General features: G+C 39.1%; 1 protein-coding gene across 4 annotated transcripts in view; it reads left to right on the top strand.

Annotated features, from left to right (window-relative positions):
* Positions 1–18,796, top strand: part of CNOT10 (CCR4-NOT transcription complex subunit 10) — a 66,268-nt gene that overhangs the window by 32,352 nt on the left and 15,120 nt on the right. For 2 of the 4 annotated variants that reach the window (XM_057555200.1, XM_057555197.1), the window contains exons 11-13: positions 4,295–4,416; positions 6,504–6,680; positions 7,966–8,046. In XM_057555200.1, the coding sequence (XP_057411183.1) occupies positions 4,295–4,416; positions 6,504–6,680; positions 7,966–8,046 (380 nt within the window). The remainder of the gene's footprint in view (positions 1–4,294; positions 4,417–6,503; positions 6,681–7,965; positions 8,047–18,796) is intronic. The other 2 variants (XM_057555198.1, XM_057555199.1) reach the window with 2 other exon arrangements.

Raw genomic sequence — 18,796 nt, 5'->3', positions numbered from 1 at the left:
TTTGTAAAGATAGTCTTCTGTTCTTTATCAGTTGAACAAAATTTAGTTTCATGAAGTCATGTGTTCACTTTCTGACTCTTGGTGAGCACGGCAACATGTGTCAGCAGTCATGTTGAAAAGTTGAAGCCATTAAGAAGGTCATATCTGTTGAAACAGTGGTCTGCGAGCTGCTGGGGCAGGGGCCACGCCATCAGCTGGCGTGAGAGTGGTGTGTGTGCCCAGTGATTAAAGGAGGGCTGCTGATAACACAGTGAGTGTGGAAAGAACCGCTTTACACTGTGCTTCCTCCAGTGCCGGCAGGGTTTACTTTTGATTCAGTAAATGTTGTCGAGTTAGTGTATTACCAGGCTGTTTCTCTCTGACACGTGTTCATCCACGGTGGCCGTGAGAAATAGGCCAGTTTACACTAGTGTCCATGCCTAGATTATCTCCAAACGGCAGTTGGTGAAAGCCTTTTGAATCTCAAGTGGGGAGGGGTCAGTGGGAGGTAGGGGAAAGACAGGTTGTATCAGAATCACCAGATGTCTGTACCACCCCATTTCCTAGCCACCCCCTACCCCCCGCCGTTGCCAGACTCAGGCTCATCAGGTCTGTGGAGGTGGGGGGTATGGCATCCTGAGGTTTTGCCTGGCATGCTTGCCATAGGTGATAACACTTCCTGAAAAGCAACTACAGGAACTAAAGGGATTAAAGAGGTGTGTTTGCCTGGCAGTTTTCACACTTGATACTTAAAGTAGTTTATGATTTGAGTATGCCACTGGGGGAAGAGATGAATGTTGTCTTTGAGGCTTTAATGGTTTATTTCATTGTCCCTTTTAAGGGACAACGTTCTTATTAGATAATTCTTAAATTAGCTGATAAACAACTCTAGGCAGAATTTACACTTTTTTAAAACAAGAATCTGTAGAAATTGCTTATTCTCTTTAATGTGATGAATTTAATCAGTGTTGGATGCCTTAGTAAGGTTTAACATTTTCTTTTAAAATTATTTTTAGAAGTAGTACTTTTAGGATTGTCTTTCTTCTATGGATTCCATTCTGATGGTTTTTTCCTCCCATTTTTTCTAGAAAGTTCTAAATTTGTAACTTTTAAACGATGGTAAAGATGACTTGGTTGTCATAACTTGGTGGATACCAGAACACTCACAGTCTGTGCTACTAATAGGAAATTTGCTATAAATAATTATCTGTTTATCTTTGTGCTTCTCCTCTTTCTAAAACCTGAGGTGGGGAACTCCCTGCCCGTCCAGTGCTTTCACTACCAAGGGCCCAGTTTCAGTCCCTGGTTGGGAAACTAAGATCCTGCAAGCTGCGCACAGCACAGCCAAAAAAAAAAAAAAGGACTGAGAAAAATAAAGTAAAATAAAACCTGAGGTGACCGAAAAGACAGTAAAAACAACCCCAAAATACACTTGAGGAAAATCCCAACAGGAGAAATTATGAACTCCAAATAAAATTTCGTAACATTTATTTACTCAGGACAAAAAGGATGCTGAACAGAGCAGTTTGTACCTTCCAAAATAAATTCATTTTTTAATAAACAGAACCAATTTAATTATTAAATTGGTGATGCCAAAGAGGTCATTTTGTCCTCATTATCTGATGCATGTTGTTTCAGACCTCTTCTGGCAGATGCAGGGTTTATGTTTACCTGGGCAGTGTATGATATATAAGAAAAGATTTGCTAGATAAGAAACATAGACTCAGGGACTTCCCTGGTGGCACAGTGATTAAGAATCCGCCTACCAATGCAGGGGACCATGGGTTCAATCCCTGGTCCGGGAAGATCCCACATGCCGCGGAGCAATTAAGCCCGTGTGCCACAACTACTGGGCCTGTGCTCTCGAGCCCGCAAGCCACAGCTACTGAGCCCGCACACTACAACTACTAAAGCCCACGTGCCTAGGGCTCGTGCTCCACAACAAGAGAAGCCACCACAATGAGAAGCTCGCATACCGCAATGAAGAGTAAACCCCCGCTCGCTGCAACTAGAGAAAGCCTGCACGCAGCAACAAAGACCCAATGCAAGGCTACTTAGGACTTCCCTGGTGGTCTGGTGGTTAAGAATCCACCTTCCAATGCAGGGGACACAGGTTCAGTTCCTGGTCAGGGAACTAAGATCTCACGTGCAGGGCAACTAAGCCCACATGCCGCAACTACTGAGCCCAAGCACCACAACAGAAATCCCACGTGCCACAGCTAAGCCCCGATGCAGCCAAATTCATTCATTCATTCATTCATTCATTAAAAATGGTAGAATTTCCTTCTTTCTAAAAAAAAAAAAGAGAGAAGGCTACTTAAAAAATCACCATGAACCATTTACTTTTCTGAAACTTGTATTTCTTGAGTGCAGTTCCTACTGCCAAGACACTAAAATTGCAAATACTTAAATTACAAATCATTATTTTACATTAAGACTGTTCTGGGGGCTTCCCTGGTGGCACAGTGGTTAAGAATCTGCCTGCCAATACAAGGGACACGGGTTCGAGCCCTGGCCCTGGAAGATCCCACATGCCGTGGAGCAACTAAGCCTGTGTGCCACAGATACTGAGCCTGAGCTCTGGAGCCCGCAAACCACAACTACTGAGCCCACGTGCCACAACTACTGAAGCCTGAGCGCCTAGAGCCCGTGCTCTGCAACAAGAGAAGCCATGACAATGAGAAGCCCTCGCACCGCAACAAAGAGTAGCCCCCGCTCACCGCAACTAGAGAAAGCCCGCGCGCAGCAACAAAGACCCAACGCAGCAATAAAGAAAGAAAGAAATAAAGAGAGAGAGGGAGGGAGGGAGGGGGAGAGAGAGAGAGAGAGAGAAAGAAAGAAGAAAAGAAAAACAAGAAAAGAAAGACTGTTTTGGCACACTTTTTTGGCTACTGATCTATTATTGAAGCTATGGCATATTATTGTGGATTTTTAGTTCTATCTATATCTAGCCATCTGATCAGCTTCTACAGCCTTAAGGATCAGGGAAGAGAGTATGGACAAACCATCACAAACTTATCCCCCCACCAGGAAAAAAGGTCAGAAGAGAAGGCCTTCCTATCATGGTTCAGAATATCCACTCTTTCTTATTTTTCACTAATGTTCCTTAGCCGCCTCCTCAAGACAAAATTAGTTCCAGTCAGTTTTATTGTATTTTTTGTGTTATGTAATACTTTCTTTCTAAAATGAATCTACAAGTGAATCCTTGTTAAAAGTCATACATATATGGAAGTACAACTATAAGAAAGTTCTGTTACGGAGCAAGAAGTAATAGTACAGAAACATTTGTGTTTAGAGATGGACTTTTTGCAGGGCAGTGTTTATCTCTGCAAGTTCCTATGAATTGGCTCCAGTTTGTTCCTGTGTATGAGAATCTGCAGGACTTTACAAAATGCAGGTAAATCGGAGACTTAGAGTGAAGGAGGAAGATAAAGGAAATTGGCACCACCAAGCTTCTGTAGTGAGATGATGTATTGTAGTGAAATATCAAAAAAAAAAAAAAAAAACTATGTGTATGTGTAAGTAGCTTTTATCAGTTTAATGTTTACAGGGCTTTAGAATTTTAATTTCCTAGAAGGTAAGAATTGTGCCCACGTAAATTTTGACATATATAGCTTGTTAGTGTGTATATGTTGTTGACACTTTAATTAATACTTTGAATTAAGAAGGAAAAGATCTGTGTTTTAGGAAGTGTAGCTGCTTCCCTTCTCTTGTTCACTGTGTTTTTGTGGCTTTTATTTTCCTTACTCTGACATCGACGTGCCCATCACATGCAGCATGGTGCCTCGGGCACAGAATCGTCCAAATAAATCATTCTAAATAAATGCTTGAGTAATTCTTTTTTTTTTTAATACATTCTTTTTTTATATATATTCTTTTCCATTATGGTTTATCATGGGATATTGAAAGTAGTTCTCTGTGCTGTGCTATATAGTAAGACCTTGTTAGTTGAGTCATTCTTTTTTTTTTTGGACGCACCTTGTGGCATGTGGGATCTTAGTTCCCTGACCAGAGATCGAACCCGCACCCCCTGCAGTGGAGTCCTACTTGAGTCATTTTTGAATTGCTTTTTTTCCTCATAATTACCTCAGACTTTATACTAATAAAGTGTAGTGTATATCGCAGACTTTCAGACTCATGTACCCTTCTCTTCACTACCAGACATTTCCTGTATCACCCAAAACTCCACATTGATCTTAAGAATCTTAAGGATCTTAAGAATTTTCTTAGAGTAATTGTGAAAGGTACTGGATTATTTTTCATACCCCATCTTACAATTCCATTAAATTAATTGGAAATTATTTGTATTTTGTAGACTTCTGAACAAGAAACTAAAGGTCTTCCAAGTAAAAAAGGAATTGTACAGTCTATTGTTGGTCAAGGCTATCATCGTAAGATAGTTCTGGCATCACAGTCCATACAAAATACTGTATATAAGTAAGTATTTTGCTAAGAGAAAGTATATAATAATATTTCATAGTAATGTTATGTATAAAAAATATGCTTAGGAATTACTTCATAGGAGGAGCCACTTTGTAATTAGATTTTATTGCTTCTTCAAGAAATAGACTTCTATACATAGGTATGTGGTGAATGTTATTTGACATATGATTTTGGTTTATTACAACCATGGGTGCTGAAATTGTTGATGCCGTAAGAAACCCTGGTCTATTCAGTGCCATTATTCAGAATGTCCAGAAGAGGGCATCTTGATGTTTCCTTTTTATATAGTTTATCATTGATACTTTTCATTTAGTTATTTTTATTTTCTCATAGTCCCTAAAGCTAATTCTTAGTATCAGGAGAAAAAAGTACTAACACATATATAAACAAAAGTATTATAGGCTTCCCTGGTGGCGCAGTGGTTGAGAATCTGCCTGCTAATGCAGGGGACACGGGTTCGAGCCCTGGTCTGGGAAGATCCCACATGCCGCGGAGCAACTGGGCCCGTGAGCCACAATTACTGAGCCTGCGCGTCTGGAGCCTGTGCTCCGCAACAAGAGAGGCCGCGATGGTGAGAGGCGCGCGCACCGCGATGAAGAGTGGCCCCCGCTTGCCACAACTAGAGAAAGCCCTCACACAGAAACGAAGACCCAACACAGCCATAAATTAATAAATAAATAAATTTAAAAAAAAAAAAAAAAAAGTATTATAAAGCTGTCACATGTAGAACAAGTTTTCAATTGAACAGCTTTTAAATATGAACATCTTTATCTTTTACAAAGATTCCAATTTGGAGTTGCTATTATTTCTAAAGTAGTAGGCTTTGTAAAAAACTTGCTTTTTTTCTTTTCCCAAAAATAAAATTGTTCACTACCATTTAAAAGTTTTCCCAAAGTTTTAAAAAACTTTGGCACACAATATCTGGCACACAATATTTTGCTCTTCATTTATTTCAACAATAATGCAGATTTCTTTCAAAAGACAAGTTAAAGCATCACTTTCCTACAGTTTCAAAATCGTTACTACTTTTCATTTTTTTCCCCCTAATAAAGCTGACTTAATTTGATATATAAAACCAATAGGAAGTTATATAAAACCTCAACAAAGTTATAAGACAAATAACGCTGCTTTTTCAAAATGTGTAAATAAGGTATTTCCAAAAGCAAACATCAACCAAAACAAGGCCCAAATGTGAAAAATCTACTTTCTTCCCTTCTTTCCAGTTCTGACTGTACCTGTCCTGGCCTTCACTACAATTTTCCTTGTCTATAACTCCTTTGTTAGTTTAACATTGACGTTGCAGATATCCTTCAGGTTGTCTCCTAGCCTCGGTCCCATTCCTATAGACACAATGTGGTGTCTAATGTATATACTTGCAATCTATTATTTATACTTTTTATGTCTTATACACAGACATACCTCCTTTTATTGCACTTTGCTGTATTGAGCTTTGCAGATGTTGCTTTTTTTGTTTTTTACGAACTGAAGGTTTGTGGCAACCCTGCATAGAGCAAGTCTATTGGTGCCATTTTTCCAACAACAACTGCTCACTTTGTGTCTCTGTGTCACATTCTGGTAATTCTTGGAATATTTCAGACATTTTCGTAATTATTTGTTATGGTGATCTGTGGTCAGTGGTCATCGATGGTACTATTGCAAAAAGATTATGACTCGCTGAAGGCTCATGATGGTTAGCATTTTTTTTTAACAATTAAGTATTTTTTAAGGTATGTACATTGTTTTTTTAGACATAATGCTATTGCAAACTTAATAGACCACAGGGTAGTGTAAGCATAACTTATATATCTACTGGGAAACCAGAAAATTCACGTGACTTGTTTTATTGCAATTTTTGCTTTATTGTGGTGGTCTGGAACCGAACCCGTGATATCTCCAAGGTATGCCCGTATAATATTTAGGATTTGGGTTCTTTAGCATTCTCTTATAACTGCTTATATTAAAATTTCTACCTCTTAGAGGGCAAAGTTTTTATTTACAGTTATATTGGTTTTATTCCTGATAATAGAAAAGTTTTATTTATTGTTTTTGTTTTCTTAGCTAACTTGGTTTTGTTCTTTTAGTGATGGACAGTCTTCAGCCATTCCTGTAGCCAGTATGGAGTTTGCAGCCATTTGTCTCAGAAATGCCTTGTTGCTGTTACCTGAAGAACAGCAAGATCCAAAGCAGGAAAATGGGTCTAAAAATAGTAATCAATTAGGTGGCAACACAGAGAGCAGCGAAAGCAGTGACACTTGCAGGTATTCTGACCCCTTTGACCTCCCTTGGTGAAATCTTTAGGACTTCATTAGTTAGCCTCTGTCTTGTAGTTGAATTCCTGAAATCTGCAGCCTGAATTTCCAAAGTTCTCTGTTTTGAGTAATAAGAAAGGAAAGTATGAATGTTTAAGTATTTCTGGAAGAGAGAAATAAGGTGAAGCCTAAGTGAGGAAAGAACCTTAAATGAGAAAAGTTGAAAGTCACAGCTTTTCACTGCCAGGAGGAATCATTGCAAGAAATCTGGTTGCTGTCAGAGATGGCTTTTTTTTTTTTTTTTTTACTTTTATTAAAATAAATACTTAAATCCCTAAAACTTTTCTTTTCTTACTATCTTCTGCCTTTTCTCTTAACATACTGTAAACCACTGACCTCCAGAACATTTCTATACATTTCTGGTTTCCTACTATCAATTAAATATTATGCCAATCTATAGAAATTGGGAGAGTTTATCTAGTAATAAAACAAACACCAGGGCTTCCCTGGTGGCGCAGTGGTTGAGAATCTGCCTGCTAATGCAGGGGACACGGGTTCGAGCCCTGGTCTGGGAAGATCCCACATGCCGCGGAGCGGCTGGGCCCGTGAGCCACAGCTGCTGAGCCTGCGCGTCTGGAGCCTGTGCCCCGCAACGGGAGGGGCCGCGATAGTGAAAGGCCCGCGCACCGCGATGAAGAGTGGCCCCCGCTTGCCGCAACTGGAGAAAGCCCTCGCACGAACCGAAGACCCAACACAGCCAAAAATAAATAAATAAATAAAGTAGGGGGAAAAGAAAAATTATAATATAAAATTACTTTCTAAAAAAAAAACACCATTATATGTAGAGAGTTCTTTTTACACATGGCACCTTTAAACTCAAATCTTCCATCTCAGCATTTTTTCTTGATTATAGTAGAAAAACATGTTTATTATAGAAAATTTGAAACAAAATTGTGGAATGTTTTTTCCTCCATCAAGGGGTTATGCTTTACTATACTTAGTAAAAGAAGAATGAGAAATGTGTGAAAATACTGGAGTGGTTTCCTTTGTATAGTAGAGATATTTTTTCTGTTAGAGACTTTTTAAAGTGGTATCATGTACTGGGAAAAAGAAACTCATATGCAGTGTAGCTTTAACATGTTAGTGATACCAAGTTACTAAGCATTTTTCAGTGTTTTGGTTCTTTTACATTTTTTTCATAAAAAGTTGCATGGGAGTGGGTATAGGGAAACAAAATTTTACATTTAATTGTTTGTTTGTGTGCTTCATAATTAGCAGTCTATCTTTATTTTAGCAGTAAAAGCCACGATGGAGATAAATGCATTCCAGCTCCACCTTCTTCCCCATTGAGAAAACAGGAATTAGAAAACTTAAAGTGAGTATCTAAACAAAATTAGCATTGTATCTATTAAGTAAGCACATTGTTTATCTCCTTTATTTTGTTAATGTTATGAATTATGTTGGTTAAATGTCAAATATTAAACCAACCTTTCAATCTTGTGACTAAACCATACTAGTCAGGATTTATTACCTTTTTTATAAATTGTTGGATTGGATCTATTAATATTTTGTAAGGAATATTTGCTTCCGTGTTCACAAGGAAAGGTGGTCCATGCTTTTCTTTCTTAAGGTGTCTTGGTTAGGTTTTAGTTTCAGAGTTATACTGAACATATGAGTGAGTTGGGAAGTGCTTCTTCCTCTGTTTTCTGAAAGAGTTTATATAAGATAGGTATTGCTCCTTCCTCAAACGTTTGATAGAATTCACCAGTGAAACCATCTGGCCTAGGGTTTTCTTTGCGGGAAAGTTTTGATAATGAATTCAAGTTCTTCAATCGATGAGTGCTATTCAGATTTTCTATTTCATCTGTGTCAGTTTGGTTAAGTTATATTTTTGTCTGTGTAGATTATAAGCCCCATTATTTTTGCTTTGAACAGTCATATATATGTTAAAAGGAACAGAGTAGTCTTTTATGTTTAGCCACATGAGTACCATTTCCTGATGAGTCTAGTTTTTATATAAGATAGCAAGCATTTCCCTTCAGTCTGAAGATCTCCCTTCAGCATTTCTAATAGTACAGGTCTTTGTTTTCTTAAGGTTTTGTGTTTTTATGTTCGTTTGTTTTTTCTTTTTTAAATCTAGAATTGTCTTTATTTCATCTTCATTCTTGGAGGATGTTTTCACTGAATACAGTATTTTAGGTTTTGTTTTTGTTTTCTTTTCAGTCAGCTCTTTCAGGATGTCACTGCACTATCTTCTGGCCTCCACTGTCTGATCACAGCCATTGTATTGTAGGTGCCATTTTTCTGTCAACGTAGATTGTCTTTGTTTTTCAGCAGTTAGACTATGATGAGTCTAAGTGTGATTTTCTTTGTTTTTAATCTTCCTTGGGGTCATCTGACTTTCTTAAGTCTATAAATTTATCTTTCAACAGATTCGGGATATTTTGACCATGATTTTTTCATATTTTGGAAGTAGGATTGATGAATGGTTCAGCATTACTTTTAAGAATGATTTCAATAATAGGACTGCAAATTAAAATGGAAAGAAAACCATCATTGCTTATTTTTTCACCTATTAAGTTGCAAAAAGTGACAAGAGTATAGTTAAGACATTTATATATTGCAGGTAGCATTGTAAATTGATGCGTTACTTTTGGAAAGCATTTCGTTTATTCCCGTTTTTTCCAACAGACATTCTTGTGCTAGTTGCAGAGGATTCAGAGGTAAAACAAAAAGCACTGCCCTCAAAAGCAGATGGCAAACACTTAGGAGAAAATTATATTACTTAGTAGATGAGCTACTAGGTGGTGAGATTTGGGGCATCTTTTCTTCTTATGATAATTTGATCACCCTGATAAGTGGAAAATGACCTCACTTTAAAATTTTGCATTTCTTTCAATCCATTCTAGGTGCTTAGTCTGATGCCAAGGTTTATTGATCACCTATATTACTTTTTCTGTGAACCTCCTGTTTGTAGGATTTACCATTTTCGTATTGGGTTTTTCATCCTTTTTGTTTTTGTTTTTGTTTTTTACACGTTCTTTTATTTATTTATTTATTTATTTATGACTGTGTTGAGTCTTCGTTTCTGTGCGAGGGCTCTCTCCAGTTGCGGCAAGTGGGGACCACTCTTCATCGCGGTGCGCAGGCCTCTCACCATCGCGACCTCTCTTGTTGCGGAGCACAGGCTCCACACGCGCAGGCTCAGTAATTGTGGCTCACGGGCCCAGTTGCTCCGTGGCATGTGGGATCTTCCCAGACCAGGGCTCGAACCCGTGTCCCCTGCATTGGCAGGCAGACTCTCAACCACTGCGCCACCAGGGAAGCCCATCCTTTTTGTTTTTATAAGAGTTTTTCTATATTAAAGAAAGTGGCCTTTATCATTTGTCTTGTAACATTGTTTCTGGCATTTAGTTTAGTTTTGTTTTGTTTTGGCTGCACTGGATCTTCATTGCGGCACACAGGCTCAGTAGTTGCGGTGCACAGGCTTAGTTGCAGTATATAGGATCTTAGTTCCCCGACCAGGGATCGAACCTGGGCCCCCCGCATTGGGAGCACGGAGTCTTAACCACTGGACCACAAGGGAAGTCCCTCTGGTATTTTGTAAAACAGAGTTTCATTTATTAAGTATCATATTTATCAATCTTCTTTACTTTTTTTTTCCATTTTGTGTAATGTTTGGAAAGGCCTTCTTGCCTCCAAGATTTAAAAAATAGGGCTTCCCTGGTGGCGCAGTGGTTGGGAGTCCGCCTGCCAATGCAGGGGACACGGGTTCGAGCCCTGGTCTGGGAGGATCCCACATGCCGCGGAGCAGCTAGGCCCGTGAGCCACAATTGCTGAGCCTGCGCGTCTGGAGCCTGTGCTCCGCAACAAGAGAGGCCACGATAGTGGGAGGCCCGCGCACCGCGATGAAGAGTGGCCCCCGCTTGCCGCAACTAGAGAAAGCCCTCGCACAGAAACGAAGACCCAACACAGCCATAAATAAATAAATAAATAAATAAATAAATATTAAAAAAAAAATAATTTAGCCATGTTTTCTACCACTTTTACTGATACACTGTCACAACCACGAATCTAAATTTTTGTTTCATCTAGAATTTATTTTATATAAACAAATAAGGTATGGCTCTATCCATAATTGTGTAATTTTTCATAGTATAGTTCATTTGATTAAAGTCATTTAACTTTCCAAATAAATCTTGGAACAGGGCTATAAAATGCTAAGATTTGTGTCTAAACAGTTTAAAATTACATTTTTATAAAATAACGTACACATATGTCTGTTTGCATAAAAAAAGTCTGGAGGGATCTATGTCAGAATCTTCCTAGTAGTGGGATAACTGATGATTTTTATCTTCTTACTGGATATCTGTTTCTTCCAACTTTTAAAAAATGAAGTTACTTCATTAATCTTAGTGAATCCCTTTAGAGGAAAGACTGGCCAGCAGATGTACCCTTTTCTGGTCATGTATTGTCAGGTCAGTGTGTTCATGGCACTGCATTGCTGTCAACGAGCTCAGGGCTCCAGGCACCCTGTTCAACAAAACAGCAGCTTTTTATCTCTTTATTTTATTCTGTCAGATTCCTACTTTGCAGTAATAACCTTTCTTTCCTGGGTTTTATGTATGTGTATATTCCCACTGTATCCTATTGTCAAGAGGAAAGCATTAATCTTCTGATTATATGGAGGAAAATCTAAAATCTCAAATTTAGTTAGAAATGAGGAGTTGGTCATATAAGGTTTTTTTTTTTTTTTTTTTTTTTTAAGGATTTTCTTATTTATTTATTTATTTATTTATTTTTGGCTGTGTTGGGTCTTCGGTTCGTGCGAGGGCTTTCTCCAGTTGCGGCAAGCGGGGGCCACTCTTCATCGCGGTGCGGGGACCGCCCTTCATCGCGGTGCGCGGGCCTTTCTCTATCGCGGCCCCTCCCGTCGCGGGGCACAGGCTCCAGACGCGCAGGCTCAGCAATTGTGGCTCACGGGCCCAGCTGCTCCGTGGCATGTGGGATCTTCCCAGACCAGGGCTCGAACCCGTGTCCCCTGCATTAGCAGGCAGATTCTCAACCACTGCGCCACCAGGGAAGCCCCCCATATAAGGTTTTGAAAGCAGTGTTTTGATTTTTTAAAACTTGACAAAGGTAATTGTTTTTTTCAATCTTCAGTTATATTAAAATTTCTTGAGATCTTATTTCTTGTATGAGTCATAAGATAGCAAGAAAATAAAAAAATACTATGACAAATTACTGGTGAAACAATGGCAAAAACAAAACATACAAAAGAATATTGTGGGACTTCCCTGGTGACGCAGTGGTTAAGAATCCTCCTGCCAGTGCAGGGGACACAGGTTCAATCCCTGGTCCAGGAAGATCCCACATGCCACAGAGCAACTAAGCCCATGCACCACAACTACTGAGCCTGCGTTCTAGAGCCCGCGAGCCACAACTGCTGAGCCCGCATGCTGCAACTACTGAAGCCCGTGTGCCTAGAGCCGGTGCTCCGCAGCAAGAGAAGCCACCACAATGAGAAGCTTGCGCACGGCAGCAGAGTAGCCCCCACTCGCCACAACTAGAGAAAGCCCATGTACAGCAACGAAGACCCAATGCAGCCAAAAATAAATTTAAAAAAATTTTTTTAATTCCGTTTTATTTCACTCCACAGCAATATTTTTTTTTCTTTTTTTTTTTTTTTTTGGCTGCGTTGGGTCTTCATTGCTGCCCACAGGCTTTCTCTATTGTGGCGAGCAGGGGCTACTCTTCTTGGCGGTGCGCAGGCTTCTTGTGGTAGCTTCTCTTGTTGCAGAGCACGGGCTTTAGGCGTGTGGGTTTCAGTAGTTGCGGCACGTGGGCTCAGTAGCTGTGGCTCGTGGGCTCTAGAGCACAGGCTCAGTAGTTGTGGCGCACGAGCTTAGTTGCTCTGCGGCATGTGGGATCTTCCCGGACCATGGCTTGAACCCGTGTCCCCTGCATTGGCAGGAGGATTCTTAACCACTGCGCTACAGGGGAAGTCCCTAAAATGGAATTTTTTTTAAAAAAAAAACAGTCAAATTTGGGGATTCCCTGGCTGTCCAGTGATTAGGAATCTGCCCTTCCACTTCAGGGGGCACAGGTTCGATCCCTGGTCATGGAACTAACATCCCACATGGCGTGGCCAAAAAAAAAAAAAAAATCAAATTCCAACCATATAACTAAAATAAACTCACTATGCTAGATTTTCATCCAAGTGGAAGTGTGTAAAAACAGAGCAAGTTAAGTAAAGCTAAACTGGGTTTGGTATAAAGTGAGCTGATGGGAAGGGGTGGATTGTAAATTTCAGCCAGGACCATATTTGGGAAAATGCTTTAATTTGCCCAAAAAATGTACCATTTCTTCCCCAATGTGCCTAATATTTTCTATACATTTCTCTGTTTATGGAGCCACCGGCATTTTATAGCTATCTCAGGGTTCATTTATCTTTAATAGGTTATTTTATATGGTAAAAATACAAGTAAGACAAAAGGTTCTGCAGTGTAAAGTGAGTATTGGCCAGTCCCAGTCCTCTGCTTCCTCTCCCTTGAGGGGCAACTGCTGACCAGTTTCCTATGTGTCCTTCCAGTGAGATTTCTCATTATCATCCCAGTATATGTATATATGGGAATTTTACACTACAGCTGCAGAGTTCCACACTGCTCTATACCTTACTTTTTGCATTTGACAGTATGTCTTTAGAGATTGTTCTATATCAGTAAAGAGCTCTGTTTCATTCTTTCTAATGGGTGCATAGAATTGCATTATATGGATATGACAGTTTATTTAACACTGATTTATATTTAGCTATTTATAATGTTTTCAGTCTCTGCTATTACAAATAATGCTGCAGTGAATATCATTGTGCACAGTTTTTAAGGGGAATCCTTAATGATGAAGGTATTTGAAACGATACTTAAGGTTAACTTAATTTTTACAAATATATTTGAATGAATACTAATCTTAAGGTTGCTTTATGTATGCATATGCAGTTTAAGAAGTTTATGATTCCACACTGGTTGAACAGCTGCAGAGTTGTGTAATTTAACTTTACCTTCTGTAAGTGGCATTAAAGAGAAGGGTATGTGCAGGGTGGCATACCTCCTCTCAAAGAGTTTTGTGCCTTTCACAACTGTTTTCTTTCCACACACCCTAGTAGGAGGATTGGTGGTTTTCAGAGAAAATAAAACTACTTCCCTTTTTTTGTGGAAAGGGGCAAAGGGTCTCCATAGGGAATTCCATCATCATAAAGTGAGGTAAAGATGGGTTTGCTGATATATATTAACCTTTTTTTCTTATGGAGCAGATGGGAGAAGGGAAATGGAACAAGACAGAAGGAGCCTCAGGGTAGATTTATAAAAAGAACCGCTCTGCAGGACAGTAGTAATGGTAATGTGCAGACAAATGGTGTGGGGGAAGGAGTCGTAAAAGATTTGTGTCGTAATTTTCAAAGCTATAAAAGCTCCCAGCACAGTTGGGTGTGTTAAAGGGCAGTTCTGTGGCAGGAGCCAGCTGTCTTCTACAGAAAGGGGTCTGACATAGTGGTTCTCCGTTGAGATCCTGGAATTCTTAGAGATTTCATCCATTTCTGACCTGAATTCTTTTATGTGATTAGAAATGTGTGTGACTAGTGTATAGTTTAGTTTTTATGGACTATTATATTTGACCCCTCTGCTCTATAATACCCAAGACACCAGTGCAAAACCTCATTTCCTATTTCCAGCATAACTAATATGCTGTAAATTATCATGACTGTCCTAATGGCCACTTGTTAGCATATGGTTCAGAGCTTCTTGACTATTTTCTTTTTTTTTTTCATTTGTATGTAAAAGAAGATGGGGCCAAAAATAATTCATTCTAACCGAGTTACAAGTATGTTTTCAGAAGGCATAGGACACCTCAAGCAATTGTGAGATTCTGTATTAAAATCAAGGTAGCTTTCAGAAAAATATTCTCACAATTAAAACAGAAATTTGTTCTCCAAACAGAAAAATGTCTCAGAAATCAACTAAATAGTTTAATTGTGAGGCTTAGATGAACTTAGAGATACCGATATAATGATGAAGAAAAGCATATATATAATGACACTGTGAGAATATTGCTTCAGTTCCTGAACCACCTAAAGCTCTGCAAAGCCATTGGTTTCATTCAATTAAGAAAACACACACAGGGACTTCCCTGGTGGCGCAGTGGTTAAGAATCCACCTGCCGGGCTTCCCTGGTGGCGCAGTGGTTGAGAATCTGCCTGCTAATGCAGGGGACACGGGTTCGAGCCCTGGTCTGGGAAGATCCCACATGCCGCGGAGCAGCTAGGCCCGTGAGCCACAACTACTGAGCCTGCGCGTCTGGAGCCTGTGCTCCGCAACAAGAGAGGCCGCGGTAGTGAGAGGCCCGCGCACCGCGATGAAGAGTGGCCCCCGCTTGCCACAACTAGAGAAAGCCCTCGCACAGAAACGAGGACCCAACACAGGCATTAATTAATTAATTAATTTTAAAAAAAAAAGACACATTTGTTAAAAAAAATAAAGAATCCACCTGCCAATGCAGGGGACATGGGTTTGAGCCGTGGTGCAGGAATATCCCACATGCTGCAGAGCAACTAAGCCTGTGTGCCACAACTACGGGAGCCCACGTGCCTAGAGCCTGTGCTCTGCAATAAGAGAAACCACTGCAATGAGAAGCCCACGCACTATAACGAAGAGTAGCCCCCGCGCGCCATAACTGAAGTCTGTGCACAGCAACGAAGACCCAACACAGCCAAAAATAAAATAAATAAATAATTTATTTCTTTAAAAAAAAGAAACACACACTCTGTAGCCTTGAGTTAAATAAATGTGATGACTTTAAATTTTTAAAATAGAAGATTCTATTTCTAGGTTTTGTCTAAGAGAAATGAGAACTTGTCCATGGAAAAATTTCATAGCAGCTTTACTTGTGATAGACAAAAAGTAGAAATAGCCCAGTCATGCCTCAGTGGGAGAATGGATAACTAAATTACAGGCCAGGAATTCCCTGGCAGTCCAGTGGTCAGGACTTCACGCTTCCACTGCAGGAGGCACGAGTTCGATCCCTGGTCGGGGAACTAAATCCCGCATGCCCCGCAGTGCAACCAAAATTTTAAAAAAAGAGTTAAAAGAAAATAAAGAATAAAAAATATATTGCAGGCAACTCCGTGTATTGGAATGCTACTCAGCTGTAAATAGGAACAAGCTGCTGATGCACAAGTCAACATGATATGAAACTCAAAACATTTCGTGTTTCTTCTTTTACTCAATATAAGGTACATGCTGTATGATTTTATTTATACTATTTATACGACAGGCAAAACTATACAAAACCAACTTATGTTCATAGAAATCAGAACAGTGGTTGGGGAACTGACTGGAAGGAATCTTTCTCAGGTGAAAGAAATATTCTGTATCTTAATTGGGCTGGTGGCTACTTGTGTATATTCAGACTTATCAAACTGTGCAGTTAAAATAATATATTTTAAGGTATAAAAATTATACCTAACTTAAAATTTTTAAGGTATTTTGAAATTTTTCAAAATTAATATAATTTTAAATGTATTATTTGGGGAAATATAATTTAACCACTAATGATTGATAAATGGTCAGTTTCTCTTACATATATATCACTTATGGGGTGATATGACATGGAAAACTTGGTTTCTTGACAACAACAAAAAAACCCTTTCTTTGTATTTTACGTGTATTCCTTAGACCCTAAGGCTGCAGTGTCCGGTACCAGAACCACTCATCACATGTGGCCCCTGAGCACATGAGACGTGGCTGGTGAAAGGTCAGATGTAGGACACACACTGGATTTCAAAACTTTAAAAAATGTAATATATGTCAGTAATTTTTTATATTGACTGTATGTTGAAATGATATATTGGATTAATTTAAATCTATTAAAATTAATTTCACCTGTTTCTGCTTTTTTTAATGTGTCTACTAGAAAATATAAAATTACACTTGTGGCCCCAATTATATTTCTGTTGGACAGTGCTGCCTCTAAGGTTTTAGAACTGTTTGAAGTGTTTGTATTTGTTGATACATGGTTTCTACAAATGTGTAATATTGTTCCTATGCCAGTTTTCTCACATGCCACAAAATTTAGCTGAATATCTCTTCTGAAAAATTTGTCTTTAAAAGGCCTAAGGTCCAAATGAATCTTAGAATGTAGAAGCATGTGTGGGATTGATATGTTGGCCATTTGCTTTGATTTAAATATTAGTGTTGCCACATGCATTTGGGAGATAATGATTGTCATATAGTGATTGGTTATAAGGATGTACTTTTTTTTTTTTTAATAAATTTATTTATTTATTTTTGGCTGCATTGGGTCTCCGTTGCTGCACCCAGGCTTTCTCTAGTTGCGGCGAGCAGGGGCTACTCTTCGTAGCGGTGCGCAGGCTTCTCATTGCAGTGGCTTCTCTTGTTGTGGAGCACGGGCTCTAGGCACGTGGCCTTCAGTAGTTGTGGCACGCAGGTTCAGTACTTGTGGCTCACAGGCTCTAGAGCGCAGGCTCAGTAGTTGTGGTGCACGGGCTTAGTTGCTCCACGGCACGTGGGATCTTCCCGGACCAGGGATCAAACCTGTGCCCCCTGCATTGGTAGGTGTATTCTTAACCACTGTGCCACCAGGGAAGTCCCGAGGATTTACTTTTAATATTTTATTTTTTTTAAGTCAAACATTTATTGACTGTCACTCATATCTTATATTTTTAAAACAGCTTTATTGAGATATAATTCACACATACCATACAATTCACCCATTTAAAGTGTACCATCCAGTGTTTTTTAGTATATTCACAGCATTGTGCAGTCACCAGCACGGTCAATTTTAGAACATTTTCATCACCTCAAAATGAAACCCTGCACCCTTTAGCTGTGACCCCTTTATCCCCAGTCTACTCCCAGCCTTAATCTACTTTCTTTCTCTATAGATTTCACTGTTTGGGACTTTCCTATGAATGGGATCATATAATACGTGGGCTTTTATGACTAACTTCTTCCACTTAGGATAGTGTTTTCAAGATTTATCCAAGTTGTAGTCTGTATCAGTACTTCATTCCTTTTTATTGCTGAATAATGTTCCATTGTATGTGTATACTACATTTTGTCTATCCATTCATTGATAGACATTTGGATTGTTTCTGTCTTTAGGCTATTAAGAATAATGCTGCTATAAACATTCATGTACAAGTTTTTGTGTAGACATACGTTTTTCTTTTTCTTGGGTGTATACCTAGAAGTAGAATTGCTGGGTCCTATGGTAACTGTTTAATCATTTGAGGAATTACCAGGCTGTTTTGTAAAGTGACTGCACCATTTTACAATCCCACCAGCAGTGTAAGAGGGTTGCAGTTTCTTCACATCCTCACCAACACTTGCTATTCATGTTTTTGAATATACGTTGTAGTGGATATCAAGTGGTATCTCACTGTGGCTTTGATTTGCATTTCCCTGAAGACTAATGATGTCAAGCATCTTTTCCGGTGCGTATTGGACATTTGTGTCTCTTCCTTTAGAGAAATGTGTATTGAGATCCAAGATTTTGATATATGGTCAGATATATGACTTGCAAATATTTTCTCCCATTCTGTCGGTTGTCTTTTCACTTTTTTGAAGGTGTCCTTGAATCGCAAATATTTTTCATTTGATGAAGTTCAATTTATGTTTTATTCTTTTATTGGTCATGCTTTTCGTGTCATATCTGAGAATCCTCTGCCAAATTCAAGGTCATGAGGTTTACCCCTATATTTTCATCTAAGAGTTTTATAATTTTAGCACTTAAGTTGAGGTCTTTGATCCATTTTGAGTTAATTTTTGTATACAGTATGAGGTCAGAGCTCAACTTATTAATTCTTTTGCATACTAGTGGTATCTTATGATAAAGAAATAAGTTCATAGGATTAGTCACATATTAACATTTTAGGGAATTCCCTGGTGGTCCAGTGCTTAGGACTCGGCGATTTCACTGCCGTGGCCTGGGTTCAATCCCCAGTTGGAGAACTATGACCCTGCAAGCCAAGTGGCGCAACCAAAAAAAAAAAAAAGTCATTGTCGCATAGTGTTTTAATAACTGCCATGGATATGTACGAAGTCTTATATGTT

The sequence above is a fragment of the Balaenoptera acutorostrata genome, chromosome 10 (genome assembly GCF_949987535.1).
Source record: "Balaenoptera acutorostrata chromosome 10, mBalAcu1.1, whole genome shotgun sequence".
Classification (NCBI taxonomy): domain Eukaryota; kingdom Metazoa; phylum Chordata; class Mammalia; order Artiodactyla; family Balaenopteridae; genus Balaenoptera; species Balaenoptera acutorostrata.
This window is presented reverse-complemented; position numbering and strand designations above follow the sequence as displayed.